Source organism: Eptatretus burgeri, chromosome 2 (genome assembly GCF_056783735.1).
Source record: "Eptatretus burgeri isolate ZD-2024b chromosome 2, Ebu_testis_v1, whole genome shotgun sequence".
Taxonomy (NCBI): domain Eukaryota; kingdom Metazoa; phylum Chordata; class Myxini; order Myxiniformes; family Myxinidae; genus Eptatretus; species Eptatretus burgeri.
Window position 1 is genome coordinate 80,018,517 of NC_140962.1, and position 21,969 is coordinate 80,040,485.

Consider the following 21,969-nt stretch of genomic DNA (forward strand, 5'->3'; position numbering starts at 1 on the left):
AAAACGACACACGCCCACTTTTTGCCGTCCAATCGTTGAGCGAGGGGCGATTTGGCCCCGCCTCCAGGGCGTTGGAGGGCGATCGATATGCAAATTTATGGATCAAAAAGCATTCACGCCCACTTTTTCTCGGGCCAATGGGGAGCGAGGTGAAAGGTCGAAGGGAGGGGGTCAAAGATGAGAGGGCGAAGCTACGGGGCTGATAAAAAGCGACCGTGTTCGTCAGTCCAGTGAGTAGTAGAGTCGAGAGAGAACAGAGAGTTAAGACTTCGCGGGCGGTGGAGTTGGCAAGAAGGAGCTGGTCGTCGTGTGCGTTGGAGTCGGAGCGGAGGGGACGGAGCTGTGGAGAGGCGGCGAGGGCAGACGAGGGGGTGCTCGCGTCGTGCAGGGAGCTGCACCCCAGGGAGGCCGACAGCGCGACCTGGCCGAGGTGGAGACGCTCGTCGCGGGACTCGAGCCAGAGTAGGAATCCTCTATACCCCGAGCATCAGCAACCCCCTCCTGTTTCCCCCCGCACTGAGATAGTGTGACCAAGGGGGCCCCTTTCCCACCCCCTACCAGACACTGCCCGCGAGGCCCGCGGAGTTGAGGCACCATCGCCGCTCCGCGTCTCATCACCAGACGGGTAGGCCCGACCCGGTCTCGGCCTCAGGCCCGCCTCATCCTTGAGGGTGTTCTTTTCCTTGGTTTTGGGTATGTGTTGTCGGCGCCGTCTGTGAAGTAAAATTGTATAAGTGTTGCCGTGTGCTCGCGTAATCGGTATTAGATCTGCATTGTCGCATTTGCTTTTTGTGTAAATTGAATTGTGTTTTTCTTTTCTGTGTGCTTTTGGTGGAATTGTATATGTGTGCTTTCCGTTCGTCGCGAATAAATGTGCTTTGTGTTGAACTGTTTCCCGCTTTGCTTCGTCATTTCCTTCATTGAATCCTCATCTTGCTTCACGTAAAGGGTTGGAAGTGGGCTGAATACGCCCGATAATTAATCGAACCGTCGAGGTCGACGATAACACCGCTCGGTTATCCCGATAGTACGGAACGGGTCGCTTAAGTGGCCCGTGTCCGAAGTCGACCTGCGGCGAGGTGCGATCGCCCGGTCTACCCTCCGCGTGGGTACTTAGGTAGGTCGAATTTGGCGAGCAACCCTATCCCACGCGGGGGCTGATTGGCTCGATCGCGGTGAGACCGAAAGGTCCACCCGTGACTGGTTCCCGGCGTTAGTCCGAGAGGGTCACGACTGGATTGTTCGTCCGGTGGGCGGCGTGCCGCGATTCGAGTTACGTGGCCGTCAGCACGCCGGCGGGCGCGAATCCGCAACAGTATTATACAATCAATAAGTGAGTTCAAGTACACAGTGTTTACTAACCTGACTTAGGCTTTCAATTTCCTCTTCAATGCAGCAACAGCAGCACTTGTTTCTTCCCCTCAGGCCCAGTTGAAAATGAAAGTATATGATACTTCAAAGCAATTGATGGTCGTTCCGTGTTCCCTGTCATGGCTAGGTTAGAATGATTGTTTTATACATTACAAATGCTGATTTTCGAACCTATATGCCATACGTCCATGTACATTATTGCTCATATCTCAGAAACTATTGGAGTGCCCATCACAAAACTTATGTGGAAGCTTCTTGACATCATAAGGTCCCTCTGGGATGAATTTGAGGAAATTTGAAGGATACATTTTTTGGGGATTCATGATTGAAGTTTATATTTTGTGATAACTTTTTTGTGGTTGGAGTTAGGAAAATGTTGCCCAGACAAATTCATAGGGCATGAAAATACCTTTAAAATGACACCAAAACCAGCTCTCTAGGTGTTATACTTTTAGGGATATGGCCATTTGAATTCACGACGTCATGCTAATTAGTCCAAAGTTCGTTAGTCTGTATCTCACTAATTAAGAGGCTGTTAGCAAAAATATTTGAGTTCTTGCCGTTTTTCATGGGTCCCAATTGGTTCCCAAAGTTTTACAAAAATCTGAGAGATGACGGCAGATTCTTTGATGATTTGACATGGAATGATCCAAGCGAAGGCCTTAGAAATCACGACTGCCATTGGTGAGGTGGATTTCAAGGCATCTAACGGCTGGCTTGCCCGATATCAAGCTCAAAACGATCTCGGCACGTGCAGTTAGCAGCGAGAGTGGTGGCGTTGATCACACGACAGTAGAGGAGTAGAAAACGCGTCTGCCACAGCTCTGCGATGGTTTCAAGCCACAAGACATTTTTAACGCCGACGAGACTGGCCTCTTCTTCCGCGCTCTACCCAAAAGGTCGCTGGTGGAAAAGGGAGACACCTGCCATGGTATAAAGTCGCCAAAGGATCGAATAACGCTGCTGTTGTGCGCTAGTATGACTGGCGAGAAACTTAAACCACTCGCCATCGGTAACTCAGTGAAACCACGTTGCTTTCGTAACATCAAAGTCGATTCCCTCCCTGTGTCGTGGACAGCAAACAAATGAGCGTGGATGACCTCGGCGTTGTTCATTGAATGGTTGAAAGCGCTGGACAAGAAGATGCGAAACCAGCGGCGGAGGATTCTTCTCTTCCAAGACAATGCGCCGTCTCATCCAATGGGTGTGACGCTGACGAACGTGACCGTAAAGTTCCAGCCTCCGAACGTTACGTCGGTCTTGCAGCCCCTTGACCAAGGCGTGATAAGCAACCTGAAGCATCTTTTCAAACAACGGCTGCTCCGGCACGTGCTGTCGAAGATCGATACCGCTTCAAACGTAAACGAAATCTTGAAGAGCGTCAACGTTCTCCATGCTGTTCAGTGGAGCAGCAATGCATGGGATCAAGTCCAGCCGACGACGATTACCAAGTTCTTCGTCAACTGCGGCTTCCCTTCCGAGTCACCCGATAGTGACTGGGACGCTGACGATGACCTCAGCCTGCGCGAGCTCATTTCGCGTGGTGCAGAGATTGGCGTATACGACGACGTGACCACCGAGGAATACGTTTGGTGCGACGATACGGTGCGCGTTCATGACTGTGAGGACGACGACTGGGAGAACGATTTAATGCGGAAAGACGATGACGAAGAGAATGGGGACGAAGAGGAAGTGGAAAGCATGCAGGTGACGGTACAAGATGGACTCAGTTGTGTGCAAAAGCTTAAAACTCTCTCTCTGAATCAAGGATGGGCAGAGTTGCTCGCTCCTTTGGAAAGAATCGAACATTCAGTTCAAGTTCATGTCCTGGAGAATGCCAAATCGAAACCACAGAGTTTTATAACATCTTGGCTTGGAGACAAGTAATTGTCTAAATTTCAAATTTTGATTCTCGTGCTGTCAATTTTGCGTTGCATTTTTTATCTTATCAATTTTCTATATTTCCGTGGCAAATAATTCGAATAATTGTATTATTACTACTGAATGCCAATAATTGCGTGCTCATTTTGTCTGTGGAATGTGTATTTAGATGTGTATGTATTGATTAAACGACTTTTGTGATCTATCGAATACCGATGACGCGTCCATGGTCGGTTGATACCCTAATCCCCGATAATGTGAACACCCCGCATATGAACGCATTTTCGTCCAGTCCCAGAAGTGTTCAGAATAGCGGGGTTTTACTGTACCTCGAATCGCACTTTCTTTTTTTGTGTGTGTTCGTGGAGCAAACTCCCTGGCTCCTTTAAAATAAAAAAATAATTTTATTGGTGTAGCTGACTATTTATGTACTGGTCTTGTCATTGTATTGTGCAGGGTAAACTGACAGCTCGGGAGCGACTGAATGTGCTGCTTGATCATGGATCTTTTCTGGAATTTGATGCTTTTGTGGAACATCGCTGTTCAGATTTCAACATGGACCAGACCAAGGCATGGAAAACCACATTGAACATAACTCAAAGACAGATGATGAAAACTTTTTCCTTGCTTGCCTTTTCTTTTCTTTGACCCTCATATTTTCTAATCTTTTTGATATCCTTGAATTGTCCTGTTTTTCTCTCCCCCATTGAATAGTAAGTTTGATGTTACTGAGTTTTGATCTCCCAAACTCCAACCTCGGATCAATAATCCATTTATTTCCATCTTTCCTTTCCCAACATGCCTATTCCGTGTTTATCGATTTATTTTCTAATTCTGCTTCTGCAGATTCCTGGTGATAGTGTGGTGACGGGTCGTGGACAGATTAATGGCCGTACAGTCTTTGTCTTCAGCCAGGTAAGAGAGTTGTTTATCTACTATATAAATGGCAGTCCTGTCTGTCTGTCTGTTTGTTGTTTGTAACCAATAAGCTCCTACACCAGTGAACCGATCTTGATGAAACTTTACACACATATAGACCTAACATTCAGCTCCAGGATGCGCTAAGTGGCTTTCCATAAAAATGAAAAATATATATAATAAAATTTCCATTAAAAAAATGGCTTTCGAATAGTGTGCTGGCGTATTAATCGTAACAAAAGGCTTCATGGTTAAAAACGCTAGGGTTTTTTGAAACACAAAATGTTCGTATTCGTTGAATTTTTAAACATACACATTCTCCTCCTGTTATAACAGCTTTGAAACCCGAAACATTATGCCACTGCGAAAGCGAACAAATTTGAATTCTCGAACTGCACGGCAACAGCGACAGAGGTGTTCAGAGGTATGCCGTTTCATAATACACGTCTCCCAATTCTTACTTCAAGAACGGTTATAATTTTAACGTTATCAGGATAACAGACGTAAATAAATCAAATACGCTGGGCCAGGCTGGGTTATGCCCGACGTATAAATTAAGTCACAAATGATGACATGAAACCAGCCTCACATTGTTGAGGTATTATGGTTTTTTTTATCTGATGCGGCAATAAATCTTAACATTTTTAAACTCGAGTCTTCTGCATTTCAAACATGGCAGGGAAATATAATATTATCGTGGTGATGAAAAAAATAATAATAATGGTGGCAGCCTCTACAATTTTACAATTAACTCTGACATGTACTCCTTCAGATCCACCGTCATCCACGGGATTCCCGTGCGGAGCACGGGTATCCCTGCTCGTCGTACATAAAGGAATATTAGGCTTTGATGAAGATCGTGTCCATCTGCATTGGTGGACAATTTTAAAGATAGCTTTTATCAGCTGAAGGTAACAGAATACACCTTGGCAGGTAAAGTAAAGCAAAAAATCTTTATTGTTGTTTTGGGCATTTTCTCCTTCTCCTCCTCCTCCTTCTCCTCCTCCTCCTCCTCCTCTTTCTCCTCTTTCTTCCTCTTTCTTCCTCTTTCTCTTTCTTCTTCTTTCTCCTCTTTCTCTTTCTCTTTCTCTTTCTCCTCTTTCTCTTTCTCCTCTTTCTCTTTCTCCTCTTTATCTTTCTCTTTCTCCTCTTCATCTTTCTCTTTCTCCTCTTCATCTTTCTCTTTCTCCTCTTCATCTTTCTCTTTCTCCTCTTCATCTTTCTCTTTCTCCTCTTCATCTTTCTCTTTCTCCTCTTCATCTTTCTCTTTCTCCTCTTCTTCTTTCTCTTTCTCCTCTTCTTCTTTCTCTTTCTCCTCTTCCTCTTTCTTCATCTTCCTCTTCCTCTTTCTTCATCTTCCTCTTCCTCTTTCTTCATCTTCCTCTTCCTCTTTCTTCATCTTCCTCTTTCTTCATCTTCCTCTTCCTCTTTCTTCATCTTCCTCTTCCTCTTTCTTCCTCTTCCTCTTTCTCCTCCTCTTCCTCTTTCTCCTCCTCTTTCTCTTCCTCTTTCTCTTTCTCTTTCTCCTCTTTCTCTTTCTCTTTCTCCCTCTTCCTCTTTCTCTTTCTCCCTCTTCCTCTTTCTCTTTCTCCCTCTTCCTCTTTCTCTTTCTCCCTCTTCCTCTTTCTCTTTCTCCCTCTTCCTCTTTCTCTTTCTCCCTCTTCCTCTTTCTCTTTCTCCCTCTTCCTCTTTCTCTTTCTCCCTCTTCCTCTTTCTCTTTCTCTTTCTCCTCTTCCTCTTTCTCTTTCTCTTTCTCCTCTTCCTCTTTCTCTTTCTCTTTCTCCTCTTCCTCTTTCTCTTTCTCTTTCTCCTCTTCCTCTTTCTCTTTCTCTTTCTCCTCTTCCTCTTTCTCTTTCTCTTTCTCCTCTTCCTCTTTCTCTTTCTCTTTCTCCTCTTCCTCTTCAGAGGATTCTGTACTTTGGATCAACTATAGTACATGGGTGTGCAGAGATTGCAAACCGAGTCTTGCGTCCATACACTCGTACAGGAGGAACCAAGTTAGAAAGTCCAGCAGTACATTTGCCATGAAAATATCTGTAGAACAAAGTAAGAGTGGCAACTCTCCTAAGGTGAGAGAGTGGTTCAAGAGTTGAACCCATCTCCGCACCAACCATGTTCACTATACGTTTCTGGAGCCTACCAAGTAAAGATATGTGGCAGGCTGGTTCTCAAGCCCACATGTGGCAAGGGTATTCCATAAGGGGACGTACAGTTGTCTTATACAGGTATAAAACAGCATCAGGAGGTAAATACCTCTGCGCTCAATAAAGGCAACCAACTTGTTTGGAAGCACTCTTGGCAATACGAGAAATGCACAATCCTAATGGAGGCTAGAGATGTCAAGACCAAGAAGCAGAAGGTCAGATGATTCTGTTAAGGTTGAAGACCCCATGTGCACAGAAGGGAAAGACCTGTTTCTGGAATGAGACATGGACAACAATGTCGTTTTCTTTGCATTGAAAGTTACCAGCCAGTCATGCCCCCACTTCAACACATTCTCTAAATCATTGTCCAGTGAATCAGCAGACGTATAGCAAAGTGAGGAGTCATCAGCATCCATGATTAGCTGAGATGGAACATTATCAGGAAGATCATTAATACAAACCAGGAACAGAGTGAGACCAAGGACAGAGCCCTGTGGAACACCAGAATTGATGGAGCAAATCGGAGAAGATTGACCCTCAAGTACCACCTTCATCTCGCAATTTGTAAGGAAAGCCGAAATGATTGAATGCATTACACCAGGTACACCACATGACTGAAGCTTGTGGAGCAGACCCTTGTGCCACACTTTATCAAAGGCCTGCAAGATATCTAAAGCAACTCAGCAAGCAACCCCTTTATCAAAAAGCAACCCTTGAGCTCCAATGTCCTTATGCTTGGTGTTGGCTTAATGGTTAGGGTGGCGGGCTTTGGATTCTAGGGTCCTGAGTTCAAATCCTGCTCAGCTGTTGAATTAATACCAGGTGGGGTTAACTCGACCTGTCATCCTTCCGAGGTCGGCAAAATGAGTGCCAGCATGCTGGTATACTGTGTCGGAGTGGCGACCCATCCAGGATTGTGCCCAATAGCTAAGGAGACTGCTTTAGCAGCACCAACGCTCTGCACAGAATATGGTCCCAATCTCCTCTCTTCCTCTTGTTCCAATGATCTGTAATTAAGGATAGCAGATCACCAGTAGAGCGAGAATGACGAAAGCCATACTGGCAGTCCATGAGAAGTTCATTGTCCTCCAGATGGCTGAGAAGTTGTTCATTGATGAAGCATTCAAATACCTTGCTTTTTACAGGTAGCAGACTGGTGGGGCGATAGTTACTTGGCTCAGAATGCTCACCAGCACCCTTGAAAACAGGGACAACGAGAGCCTTGAGAGTCTGCAGCATCTGAATGACGCAGGGTAGTGAAGACACATAATCACCACTGAACAATAACTACCACATCAAACCCTATGCAGGACCAAGCCTGCATCACTGTTCACAGCTGCCAAATTGGGCAACCCTGAAAGCTGGACTTCTCTCCTCTCCTATCTACCCAGTTTTATCGATGTCTAACTGTTTCCCTCCCTGAATCTCTCAAACTGTTTGACAACTTTTGCCAAATGCCACCCTGGAATTTTCTTTCCACATCCTTTACTCACAGTTTCTGTTAAAAAACCAACTTGACTACCAGAAAGCCAGCTTAAACAATAGTGAGTTTGAACCAGCCATATGAAGCGGACATGCAAATGCACATTCAAATGTTCAGCCCACTTCAAGGCTGCCAGTGAGCACAGGTTGAGGAGAAAAGTCAAGGACAAATTCATAACAAACTCAAATTACAATATCAGCTTCTGGCCATCGAATACTTATCCTGCATGACACAATAACGTGACGTTTACATTCTCAATGGAATTGTCATCATAAAGCTGTGTCATTAACTATATTGTGTCATGTGTCATAGTGCACAACGTCATAAACTACATATATACATGGAAATCATTTTCTTAATGTTTTATTCATTTATTACCTCTGCCATCGACGGTGGACAGAGGTTGTTTTCATCCCTGTCTGTTTGTCTGTGAACAGCATATCTCAAAAAGTTGAGGCTGGATTCGGACAAAATTTGGTTGAGAGGCTGGGTGTGTTACAAGGATGAAATTATTCGATTTTGGGAAAGATCCTAATCCAGATACTAGAATTTTTCAATGATTCTTCACCATTGAGAGATAGTGCCAAAAACGATAAAGCACAATATCTCAAAAAGGTGTGGAGAGATTCGGACGAATCTTGGTAGACACATTGGGTGAGTGACAAAGAAGAATTGAGATTTTGGTGAAGACCCGGATCCGATAATTTTTTTAAGCGATTTCTTTTTTTTTTTTTTTTTTCACCATTGATATGGCTAAAACCAATATATAGCACGATATCTCAAAAAGTTATGGTTGCATTCGGACGAAACGTGGTTGACACGTTGGGTGTGTGACGAGGAAGAATCGATTCGATTTTGGTGAAGATCCAGATTTGATAATTATTTAATTTTTCAAGTGGTTCTTCACCATTGATATACAGGGCCAAAAACGATATATAGCATGATATTTCAAAAAGTTGTGGATGAGTTATGACAAAACTAGGTGAATGATTTGGCTAGGGGACAAGAACAAGGCGATTCGATTTTGGTTCAGGTCCGGATCCAGATCAGCCTATTGGTGGGATACAAAGCATAAACTGTTCAGCCTGGCAGAGGTATGCACTCTACCAAGTGCTGTTCTAGTTTGTTTTTGTTCCAAGGCATACATGTGAGCATGTCTGACCTTTTTTGCATTTGTTGCGATTCATGCATTTAGTCCTTTTCTCGTGCTCTCAACACAGATCAATGATTACCCTGTGCATTCAAACCAAAAAGGAAAATCAAAATTGTAAACAGTGGATGATCGTACCCATTTGCATGCTGAGGATTGCCAGCTTCTTGTGAGTAATGAAGTGTTTTGCGACGCTGTGCTGCACAGGATTTCACGGTTTTTGGTGGAAGCTTGTCCGGAGTGCACGCACAGAAAATATGCAAGGTGAGAGCAGGTGGGATCACTCACACAAGGTGGTTTGTGCCTGGAGTTTAAACTATATTATTGTGTTTACTATTTGGGAGATGCTCTATGTCCATTCATGATCGTATATTGAATGGCCAATCACAGACCGATTATTGAGACTTTTTTATATTATTATTATTATTATTTTTCATTGTGCTACCCAAATTGTTTTCAATAGGTTAAGTATTGTTGGTGGTGAATTTGGATATGTGTGCAAATTTTGACCTTTACGTTAAGCAAATATTAATGTAATGCAAAGGTAAAATTGAATACAAGAATAGCAATGTCACCTGCCTTTCATTTTGCAACCAAATTGTTGACACAAAAAAGTTGGTGCTAAAGAAAATCTATTTTATTTTTTATTTTTTATTTTTCTTGATGCTTTTGCACTCATTTGTTTTTTGTGTGCATTGTTTAAAAAACAAAAATTATTGTGCTGATAATAATCATTGCATGCCTGGCTGCTAGTTAAATGTTGTATGCCAGTTCAAGCATGGCAGGGCAGTCAAAAATATTGCAAGTGCCCAGCCGGTGTGTCTGTTGACCGAGTCCAATTAATGATTGTTTGCAGTGCCCTTTAGAACGATTCTCACTGACCGCCTTTGAACCTAACCTCACCTCCTTCCCCTGAACCGCACCTTTGACGTGGATGTCTCTACATCGTCAGTTCAATCTTGTACTCCTCGGTTCAACCTGGTTCACCAATGTCACATATTACTTTGCTCTGTCTACAGCTAGCATCGAGCCTCAATAAGTGGCAAATAGAGCAAAGTTGATGGCGCACTATCGCAAATCCCTATGCTTCCCACCTAAAGCAAAGTTAAAAGATGACAAAAAGTTCCATCAGAAATGACCCAATATCAAATTTGGAGTAAAAAAAATTTTTTTGAGCTTTTTGACCCCTGTTACCATAAGTCCTCACCCCCTGGTGAATGAACTGGGGAGCCAGGGGTCAAATTCCAAAAAAAGCATTTCATATTTCATGCGTCCACCAATGATGATTGCATGTACAAAGTTTCAGTAAAAGATGTTTTAAAATGTGCCCGTAATTGCATTTTTCCGTACCTGACCTTTTGACCCCTAAAACATTAAAATAAATAAATTTGACCCTGGCGACTCGAATTTTTACAGTGATTGTTCACCATCGTGAGATAGGGCCAAAAACGATATATATTTGCGGCCACGGGTACCGAGACACCAGCTTGTCACTCCGGGATTAATCCCCGGTTGTCCTCGGTAGAGCCGGACCTGGGGCCACCGCTCACAATTAACGTTGTGGTATGGTGGGTTGTTTTAAAACCACGAACTCCACCCAGTCAACCATGAGTTCCAGTGTCCACTGTCTAATGATTCCGTTTAACTAGAGGTCACGTGGCTACCTGAGCAGGGAGCGCACCCTCAGCAAAGCACCAATGTTGTCTGATTAGATTTTAATTAAGGCGGCCGAGCGTTTTCACCGCTGGTGCATGCCAACAGTTTTTTGTTAAATCTGTGGTAATTACTTCCCAGTCTATCTCGGTTCGGATAATGCTAGACCAATGGAAGGAAAGGACAAACACGGACAGGTTGGAAATCGACAAATGATTTATTAATAATATAATAAATAAATAAATAAATAAATAAACGTTTTATTTGCTGAGGTATGAATTTATTTGCTGAGGAATGAATGTCAAAGCAAAATCAATCAAAATGCCAGGAAAGAGACAAAGAGCAGATTCTTATCGGGGGTTGACTGACTTACAGCTAAACACAGACAAGGGTACCCAACAGATCATTCAGAGGGAGGGGGAGGGAAGAATCGTCTCGCTCACCAGAAAGTCGTTCCTGAAGCGAAAACGTCCTGAAATGTGTGCGTGCGTGTCACGTCCGTCGCCAGCACCCAGCCCCGCCATGCACCCTCTCGCGAACAACCTTGAACGCCAGTCGACGTCTGGAGGGCACCGGGATCGTCCGTCGCGGGTTTAGACCTTGGTGTTGTTGGTGACCGACCCGTGCCTCATTTGTTGGCGGTGCTGCTCACACCCACACGTGCACCACACGTTCACTTGCCGAAGCACTGGGAAGGACGAATTGTCTCGTTGGCGCAGGTCAGACACCCGCTGTCTTTCTCGCTTCTGGTCAGACACCCGCTTCTTGCTCGCCCTTTGCTTTTTCCTCTCTCCTTTCGCTTTCGCTTTCTCTCCTCGCGCCTTTCCTCTCCTCGCGCCTTTCCTCTCCTCGCGCCTTTCCTCTCCTCGCACCTTTCCTCTCCTCGCGCCTTTCCTCTCCTCGCGCCTTTCCTCTCCTCGCGCCTTTTTCCCCCCGACATAGCTCTCGCTCGTTTTTATATCTCCGGGCCGTCTCTGTGGGGTGCCGTCTACCCCAAGCTCACCCCGCCCCACTGGCGATCGGTTATCATAACGACCCGTGCGCTCTCAAAAAAGTCGGGCGTCGGAGCTCGCGAAAGAATGTTGCTGAGGAAAAATGTGGGCGGGCTTCAGAGCTCGTGACAGAAATGTGTGTGAACATGTCTGTCGTGAAGAAAAAAGCTTCCCATAAGAGAGGGGATCTATCCTTTACCCTTCTCAACGCATCACATTTAAGATCCCATTAGGCATGGGGATGGGGCTAATCTGAACATGCATTTAAGGAAATAACTGTCTGAGGACCTGGATGTGTGGATACATTCATCAGACCGGATTCTGAAGTCCGTAAATATTATTTATATATAAAGATATCTCAAAAATCTGTGGACGGATTCGGACGAAACTTGGTGGACACGTTGTGTGTGTGACAAGGACGAATTTATTTGATTTTGGTGTAGATCCAGATGTGTATGAGAATTTTTTAATTATTATTTGTATTTATTTATTTATTTGTTTTTCTTCCTGCACTCCCAAGACTCCAAATTTCCAAGCTGCACCTCTGAGCCAGCAGGGACTTTCGAAATAAAAATTTGCATTAATAATGCGAATAACAAGCTCGAATGAGCTAAGATCCTCGTCCTCTTAATGATGACGTCATAAAAACGAATATGACGTCATTGTGATGTATTGTGATGCCTAGTTTCGGAGATAATGGTGTAGGCGATTTCCATTAGCGGCGATATTATGACGTCAACTTTTTTTCTAGGAAGAATTTCCAAAATCAGAGATGGTTACTGCCTGTGATTGGGCTTTCTGTATATACATGGCAAGTTTCACGAAGATCCGATGAAAACTCTTGGTTGTGAAACAAAAAATGTCAAAAAATAGGAATGACGTCATAAAATTGATATGACGTCATAGTGATTTATCATATGTGCGGTAATTAATCTCTGCTAATGCCCTGTTCGATTCCCACAAACAGATTTCAAAAGCTTGCCTAGTTTGAGATAATTTTTTTCGGCAATTTCCATTAGCGGAGATATTTTGACATCATAACTTCTTTTTCTAGGAGGAATTTTCAAAATCGGAGATGGTTACTGTTTGTGCAGGGTATTTTTACATATATATGCCAAGTTTCAGGAAGTTTCGATGAAAACTGTAGGCTGTGAAACAAAAAGTCCACAAGAACAACAACGTGAGTAAGACTTGAGATCCTCCAAGAGGATCTAAAAAGCATGTGGGGTTGACATACTTTTTGAAGGTCATGACCGAATTATAGATATTTTAAACATTTTTCACCATAACTCAATGAAGATTTTCCTGATCAGAACGAAATTGCCCTCACGAGAAATAGCTTGGAGCAAGACGCATTTATGCTTGATTTACAATTTACATCGTACCATTCCGGGTTAAAGGTCATGGTCTTACACCCACCCTGAAGAGTATTAAACCATCATTTATAGACAGGTCTCTGCCAGGCAAAAACTGCCCTTTTTTCCAGTCAAGGTTTTCTCTGCTGATTTATGTACTTTGGAACATACTCTTTCAAATAAGCTTCTGGGCCACCCTGAATTTTGCTGCAAATCCAATATGGCAGCCAAAATCCAATATGGCTGCCCCAGATATTTCATTGCCCAGAAAACTTTTTTCTGGTGCATTTTACACCCCATAAATGTATTACCAACAGATAGAAACATGATGACAAACTACACAAATATCATATTGGAATTGTTCTATGACGTCTCCTTGACGTTGAAATGACATCAGAGTCGACCGATCGATATCAGAAATTCAATGTACTGCAAACGTTTTTCTGGTGCATTTTACACCCCATAAATGTATTACCAACAGATAGAAACATGTCACTAAACTACCAGAATAACCCTTTATTTCTATTCTGTGACGTCTCCTTGACGTCGAAATGATGTCATAGCAATGCGATAGCCCCCATAATTTCAAATTTTATCAAACTTTTTATTTTGAATGAATTAAAATCGGATAGAAATGTGGTATTCCAATCACTGGTCCATAAATTTTCAATGACAGCAAAATGACGTCATATTAGGTACAGCAACCTCTCCTCGCTGTGCCATACTAGATTTCAATGTTAGAGAAGCTATTTGGGATTAGTCCAACAAAATACATGAATTGAAATGTATTTCTATCCCCTCTCAATGATCCCAGATTCTTAGTTATTGTTTTAAAAAGTCACAGTTCTAAAAGCACAGAAGCTTTTCAATTCTCAGTCACTAAGGTCTATATCGCTGTCTTCACTCTCGAAGTCAGAATCAAGTCCGCAGTTATCTGAAGAACATTCTTCCATGTCATCATCATCTTACAGCTCGTGCCGTAACCACCTTGCATTGGACCACCCCTAACTTTCACCTCTCTGTTGATTGTGATCTCAGTGATCAAGTCTCCATGTATTGTCGAAAAAGGTTCACCAGACAAAGATCCCCCAAATCCATTTTCCACCAGGTCATCCCAGACATCCTTGTGGTTCATCTTTACATTCTGCAGAATGACGTGTTGGAATGTCAGGTATCTTGCATAGTTGACATGCCCAAAAGCAAAGCACTTTGGAAGAAGCGTTTGCTCTGCTGCAAGGTGTGTTTCAATACTTTTCTCCCTCACGGCTGCTATAAGGCATAACATCGCTGATACATCCTTCAGATACTCTACCATCATCTTGGCCTGTGTTCCTTCTGAGTGCATCAATGTGGCACAAATTTCCTTGAAAACAGGTAACCCAAGGAGTGATTGAAGGTTTGTTGGACTTGGATCATTCCTGAGGTTGGCGATCACTTCTCTGGATGTCTCATTCATTTTGGAACCAACATCTTGTGTTTTCATCCTGTGTCTCAGTAGTGCCTCAAATGACTGTCTGTGCAGACGAATGCTTCGTGCATAGTGACGTCCCTCAAACGCTTGAACAACAGAACCATCAGCAATGGCTCCGGAATCTACCCACCAGTCCTTAAAACCAAGACATCCATACTTCTTGAAGAGAATTTTCAGGTTAACCAAAATGGTGTGGAATCCTCCCATGAGTGGTATGATTTTGTCGTACCTCTCCTGATTTAGCCATGAAATGATCAACATTTTGCTGTTAATTGCCTCATCTGCATGTGCAAAAATATAGTCCAATTCAAGATCGTCTGCTATCTGTTCGATCATGTCCATGTACCATTTAATCACATTGTCTGCTGGAGGCAAAGGAACAACAGGAAGATACTCCAACTTGCACTTAGTAGTGGAGCAGTCAGTCACAGTTTTCATGAATGAAGTCCAAGAACCTACAGGCCCGAGCACATCTTTATCAACCTCTGGAAAGAATTCTTCTAGGCAATCATCACTCACTGTACCAACAATAACCCATGCAATACTTCATTGCAAAGCATCAGCTGGAAGTTTTGAATCTCTGTAGTCATCATTGAAGTCAGGAAACGATGGAGGGGGTGCTCTCTTCTTTGGGATTTTGAATGTTCCATAGTCTGGCTCCTCTTAGTCAATAAGACTGGACTGTTCCTGTTTGGAGGCAGTACCGGTCGGGGTATCATCTGCTCGGACAGCCTGGAATATTGTACCAGTTTTATGGTGGGTGATTTGAGCTCCTGTTAGAGTCTGTTGTTTCCTGTCAGAGTTATCAAAAGTTATATGCACACTTTGCCCTGCGGTAAAACCTGGAGGAAACATCCTCTTATGCTCCATCGAGATGAACTTTGCCCAGATGTTATTGATATCAAGAACATCCGTGTACGATACTCCAATGCCACATCGGTTTAGGAGTTGAGTGGCTTCCTTGCTGCCTGTTATCCTGTGAATGGTTAAACTCATAGCAACTCCTATTGGAGAACGCTCACCATTGACCAGTTTCTCCCAACTTTCAGCTATGGCCGAAATTTTCTCGGCTTCAACCCTCGAGACAGTGGCATATCCAAATGTGTTTGACCTCCTGGGATTGATTGACTAAGCAATGGCATTGTAAATAAAGTGGAGTGGTCTGTGACTATCAAGTAGAGTAAACAGTTCGTCTGGTTCTAACGGCCATTTTACAGCCTCCCTCTGTGAAAGTTTTCGACGAATTAGCCTAGCAAATGCCTTGGTCAGATTAGATTCACGAAGTCCATTTCCTTGTAATGAAGCCGCAGAGTACGAAAGTAGATTGACCGCACTAGAGTGGACGACCAGCCGGTTTCCCAGCAAGTGAAAGTCAATGGCATCTCCAAATCTCTCAGTCAGGCATTTTTTCAAAGTATAGGTTTTTGAAATCGGAGGGTCCCTAACGTCATATTCTTCACTCATCTCCTTTATATCATCAATTAACTCTGTCAGAAAATAGGCATTCAGATCCATGATGACCATACGTTGGAACAGTTTAAAAAAGTCATCCATGACCTCTTAAACTAATCCATCCTCCTCTGCTGAAAGCTTCCACTCATAAGTGTAAGTAAACTTATCATAGCATGTCTTATGATAATACACATCCGCTGCAAAAACGTCAAAGGACGCACCACTAAGAATTACATCAATTCTTTTTGCGGCAGCATGCAACTTGTCAGTTTCATCATTTATTTTCACATCCCTCGCTTGCAGGATTTTTGATACTGCATTTTTCTCAGAACATCGGCCTAGACCACCACTATTGAAGGGTTTGCTGTCATCCGCTGTTTGCACATTGCAGATAAAACATATTTTCTTCGTTGGAAGGGACCCTCTCCGTATCCTATACGGGGGACTAGCAACATCTTCATTGGACTCATGCGAACCAATTGTCCCTGAACTCGACGGCAGTAGTTTTTTGGACTGGGCTTCCTTTCGGGTGATTCTGTTTCGAAATGTGATTCTGCAGTTCTCATGAACATAGATATCCTGGCCTGCTCTAGAAAGATGCTGTGCAACAGACAGGAATTCAACATAGGGTGCCTGAGTACATAAACTCTGGTCAATTTTACCCATCTTTCTGCCAGTGCTCGAATAGACTGCAATCCATCCTGAGTTAACTTTGAAGAGGGCTCACCTTCGTCGATACGTTCATTACACAGACAACACAAATGCAATTCATCTCTCAAAACACAAAATTGGTGTAGATGCCATTGTGCAACAGTTTACATCTGTTCAAAAGCTGACATTGTCTTTATCTGTAGTCAAATGTGGATTCGCTGAATCTTCTCAGGAATCCTGGAATCTTTACTGCCTGTCCTGATGTTAAGGATTCTAAAATAAAAGGGAAGCTGAGGAAATATGACCATGGAGAGAGGGAAATACATAAATCACTTGAAACCTTTTTTATACAGTAGAAAATAGTAAATCCAAAGTGACTTAGACTAGTGATTTGATATTATTGGTTATAGAATAAAAAGTTTGATAAAATTTGAAATTATGGGGGCTATCGCATTGCTATGACGTCATTTTGACGTCAAGGAGACGTCGCAGAATAGATATAAAGGGTTATTCTGGTAGTTTACTGTTTCTATCTGTTGGTAATACATTTATTGGGTGTAAAATGCACCAGAAAAACGTTTGCAGTACATTGAATTTCTGATATCGATCGGTCGACTATGACGTCATTTCACCGTCAAGGAGACGTCATAGAACAATTCCAATATGATATTTGTGTAGTTTGTCATCATGTTTCTATCTGTTGGTAATACATTTATGGGGTGTAAAATGCACCAGAAAAAAAGTTTGCTGTGCATTGGAATATCTGGGGCAGCCATATTGGATTTTGGCTGCCATATTGGATTTGCGGCAAAATTCAGGGTGGCCCAGAAGCTTATTTGAAAGAGTATGTTCCAAAGTACATAAATCAGCAGAAAAAACCTTGACTGGGAAAAAGGGCAGTTTTTCCTGGCAGAGACCTGTCTATTAGGTTTTTCTGCCAATACCCGAGCTGTATCTCGGAGCAATCTGGGGCTTTCGGAATGAAAATTTGCATAAACAATGGGAACAAGAAGTATCACTAATGAAAAGTGAAAAATTCTCATAGCCGGATCCAGATTCGGATCTTCACCAAAATCGAATCAAATTGTCCTTGTCACACACCCAACCTGCCCATCAAATTTCGTCTGAATCCATTCATAACTTTTTGAGATATACAGTTCACAAGCAGACAGGTGTGAAAGCATAACCTCCGTCCACCTTTGGTGGCGGAGGTAAATATGATTGTGTTTTAGTGCAGACTGAAAGATTTGTGAACTTGTTTTGTATGCACTCTTCTGGTGTTGTGCCTGAAGGCAGGTTCAGCACTGCCAAAGCGGTCCATGGCAAGGATTGCTCTGTGTGGTTTGCCTTTTCCTGCCCAGTGCTAGTCAGGGCATGAATTTGGAAATTTATCCAGGGTGGGAGAGTTAGCTCGCCTACTCTTCATGAATGACTCTGTGGGATCTTTTATGTCCGCCAACCATTGCCGGCAGACAGGACACCCAGTTTTAACGTCCATCTGAGGGACGATAGACACATTGAATTACCCTGCCTGCGAAACACCAGGGTGACGGCTTCGAGCTGAGTCGAGATTCAAACCCAGGCTGGAGAGCTCAGAGGTGAGTGTGTATTCTCTGCAATAAAAAAGGTTTTGATACTGCATTACAGGATTGTGTTGTAAAGTTTTAACAAGATAGCGATGTTTGTGGGAAGGTGAGTTGCAAACCTCCTTTATTATTGCACGTAGTCCCTTACTCCAATCTCCTCCCAAACCTCTTCTTTTTCTTTTTCTTTTACTTCTACTTTTCCTTCACCCACCTACTCTCCCTTCTCCTTTTATCCATTTACTTTTTTCTCAATTTCGAACTACCTCAACCACTATACTTCCACCTCATCACCACGTGAGTACATAATAAGCAAACGGTGCCCAATCACATGTAATGAGAGGCTCATTTTCAGCATACAGCTGACGGGATAGCTCATAGGTGGCATACTTGTCTTTGAGCAGTTGATACAAGTCAAGGTTTTATTCTTCACCTGACTGAAATATTCTGGTGCATTGAGTAGGCCGTCCTTTGGGGGACATGTTGCGCTGACTCTTGTCTGCTAATTTTCAAAAGGTAGGCTGTTGTGAACCAGTGCCCTGACCAAATCCTACTTTCCTGTGCTTCCCTATTTACAGGGGGTACTGCATTTAGCGACATAGTCGTGCTTGGATAATGATTCAATTGCCCTTCTGAAATTGAATCTTGCAGTTCCTGTTTCCTTTGTTCCCACCCACTCTCCACCCCACCCCCCCCCTCCCCAACTCGCTGAATTATGTGCTTCATCATTGCAGATAATGGACCAAGCAATGCTCGTTGGGGCTCCAGTGATTGGACTCAATGACTCCGGTGGCGCGAGGATACAGGAGGGAGTGGAGTCACTGGCTGGTTATGCAGACATTTTCCTGGTGTGCAGATTTGCAAATATAATGTAACCAGAAAATCCCCTTGTTGCTGATAGTGTCGGCCTCCTTTTCCACAAAATCACCAAAAACCATCTCCTGCTTTTCCCAGCCACAGTGACCATCTTCATTTGTACACTTGGTCACTTCTTGGCTCAACAATTGCTGTCCCTTCACTGGTCTCCCTCTTTCGCTTTGAACTCATACCATCCATTCAAAAAGCCAACGTCACTTTTTCAGACTTCTCACTTTACCCCAATCATGACCCTCATCTTCTCTCTCTACTGTCTCCCCCTTTCATGTCTCTATACACCACAAATACTGACTTTCAAAATCCTGTACTTTGTTCCTACCCTCATCTGATATGTGCTCTCTAATCACCCTCCCACCTTGCTGTCCCCTCCCTGAAGTCCCCACTCTGCCAACACATCTCCTTACCATCCATTACTCCAAACAAGCCAACTCAGACTTTTGCACCTGATCTTTCTACCCACCAACCACCCCCTCCCCCCAACCTCCAGTGAAAGCTCCTCCACACTCCTGCCAAATCAACTCCATGTATGCCACAAAAACTATATTTTTCCATGAGGACCCTCAATGCCCCCTTCCTCCCACCCACCACTGAGATAATTCCCTCACCTGAGATTGCCTGAGAAGAATTCTACTGCTGTGTCATCCATCCATCCACTCCTTCCTCCATGTTGGACCCTGATTGTTACCCTTAACTCATCTTCAGGTATAAAGTGCGAGAATAAATGATGATAATACTCAGGTTTGAATTTTTTTTTTTTTAATAATTTTATTTTTATTTTTACTAATACTTCAAAGTTTTGACAAGTGGATTTAAAAACATTTTTGGGAAGCACCTTCTACCTTCCCCTGCCCCCACCCCCTTTCCATCTCCCTTTTCTTTTGTATCCGCAGAGGAACGTTTTGGGATCGGGGGTTGTGCCCCAAATATCGTTGGTGATGGGACCTTGTGCTGGTGGTGCTGTCTACTCTCCTGCCCTCACAGACTTCACCTTCATGGTCAAGGTCATACTTGTTTTGTTCTGTACTTGATAAAGACCGTGGCAACAGTGCTGGTCTGTGCAGCACAGTGCTGCATTTAGCGATTTGGTGTGATTGTCCTAAATATGGATTCAACAAAATGTTACTTCATTTGTGAGACTTCCTCAATGGCCCGTGTGAGATAATTGAACTTTTATAGAAACACATCAAACCTCTCCATGAAATTGGTTGGAGTGGATGAGAGAGAGGAACTGACAAATGCAAAAAAGGGACAGAGGGGGTTGAAAGGGTTACCGATTGAGTCCAGCCTACACATATTTACATTATGTGTGTGTGTGTATATATATATATATATATATATATATATATATATATATATATATATATATATATATATATATATATATATATATATATATATTACACATGTATATAAAACAGTACATCCAACTGAATTATATTGTGGAACAGAAAACTTCTCTGTAATTGAAATGTCAGAGCCAAGCTTTATTATTTTTAAACACAAGACCGATTCGAGTTGGTTTGGCCATGTGTTTCTTTGCATCTTTTCCCAACGATACCAAAATATTTTCTGATGAAGCTATAACTTGAGAATACGAAGGAGGCAGAAGGTACAATTTGCACATTGCTTCGAATATCTTGGTTTATTGTGAAGGTCCGAGGTTCGTAGTACACAGTTGTAATCACTCATCAGTCTACAATAGACCTTTTGATTATTACTTTTTAAAATTCTTTTTTGCCCAATACCGACAGCATAATCGCATGGTGTACGCATTATTTATTTTTGTCATAGTCAACTGCACGAAGATTTGCAGCACCATGTGATGTTGCTACATGCAAGTTGTGCTGAGGATCCTTGTTCCCTCCTGCCCTGATGACTTGTTTGCTTGGAGTGCACATTGACTTTTGCTTTTGTCATGCTGTCCAAAGAATGAAAGGGCAAGCGGAATGGTTGGCAGTTGAGAATGAATTGTCTTTAGCCTTGTTACTTCCGCCACCGAAGGTGAAGGAGGTTATGTTTTCACCACTTTCTGTCTGTCTGTCTCTTTGTCTGTGTACAGCATATCTCAAAATGTTTTGGACGGATCCGGATGAAATTTTGTGGACAGGTTCGGTGTGTGACAAGGACAAACTGAATAGATTTTGGTGAAGATCCGTATCCGGATCCAACTACTAGAATTTTTGAAGTGGTTCTTCACCATTGAGAGATGGGGCTCAAAAACGATATGGAGCACGATATCTCAAAAATGTAATGGACCCGATATGTTCTCGTGGATCAGGCATTACGTGGCAGAGGTATGCGCTCTACCAAGTGCCCTTCCAGTTATCTCCACCACCAAAGGTGAAGGAGGTTATTCTGTATGTCATGTACAATACTGAATTGGTTACATGGGACATACAGGTGGTGGAAAATAAAATGGAAGCGCCAATGTAAAGTCACTTAATAGGGCGTTGGGGCACCACGTGCAGTCAGTACATCCATCGCACAGTGGAATGGAGTCCACCAGCATCTGGAATTCTGCAGGAGGGATGCTGCACCATTCCATTCTTCCATGAGAAAGTCTATCAACTCACCTGTTTGATGGAGGGGAAAAAGCTGTTTGGCGTCATTCCAGAATATCCCATAAATGCTCCGTTTGGTTCAGATCTGGTGACTGAATCTATGACAAATGGATAACATCAGTATCGTGCTCATCAAACCATTGGAAGACCACACGTGCTCTGTTGATTGCGGCATTCATGGGGAGGGGGGAGGAGGTCTCGCCAGCCATAATTGTAGGCAACCAGGCCTGTGCAGCATTTTTATACATGATCCTAAGCATGCTGGGATGTTATTTGCTTCATTGACGCATGGGCCACACCTGTGTGGAAGTCGTTTCTTGGTGTACATTTACCCAGGTGTTTCCATTCTTTTATTTTTTTGTCGTATGTACGTATGTACACTGTACAGTATGTATACAGGAATGGTGAAGTTTTTATCCCAAACCACC

General features: G+C 43.1%; 1 protein-coding gene and 1 pseudogene across 1 annotated transcript in view; one reads left to right on the plus strand and one right to left on the minus strand.

Annotated features, from left to right (window-relative positions):
- PCCB (propionyl-CoA carboxylase subunit beta) overlaps positions 1-21,969 on the plus strand; it is a 59,030-nt gene that overhangs the window by 2,957 nt on the left and 34,104 nt on the right. The window contains exons 2-6 of the mRNA XM_085869987.1: positions 3,709-3,822; positions 4,099-4,167; positions 9,155-9,211; positions 18,839-18,952; positions 19,871-19,981. Coding sequence (XP_085726113.1) covers positions 3,709-3,822; positions 4,099-4,167; positions 9,155-9,211; positions 18,839-18,952; positions 19,871-19,981 — 465 coding nt within the window. The remainder of the gene's footprint in view (positions 1-3,708; positions 3,823-4,098; positions 4,168-9,154; positions 9,212-18,838; positions 18,953-19,870; positions 19,982-21,969) is intronic.
- Positions 13,791-16,674, minus strand: LOC147032399 (uncharacterized; annotated as a pseudogene).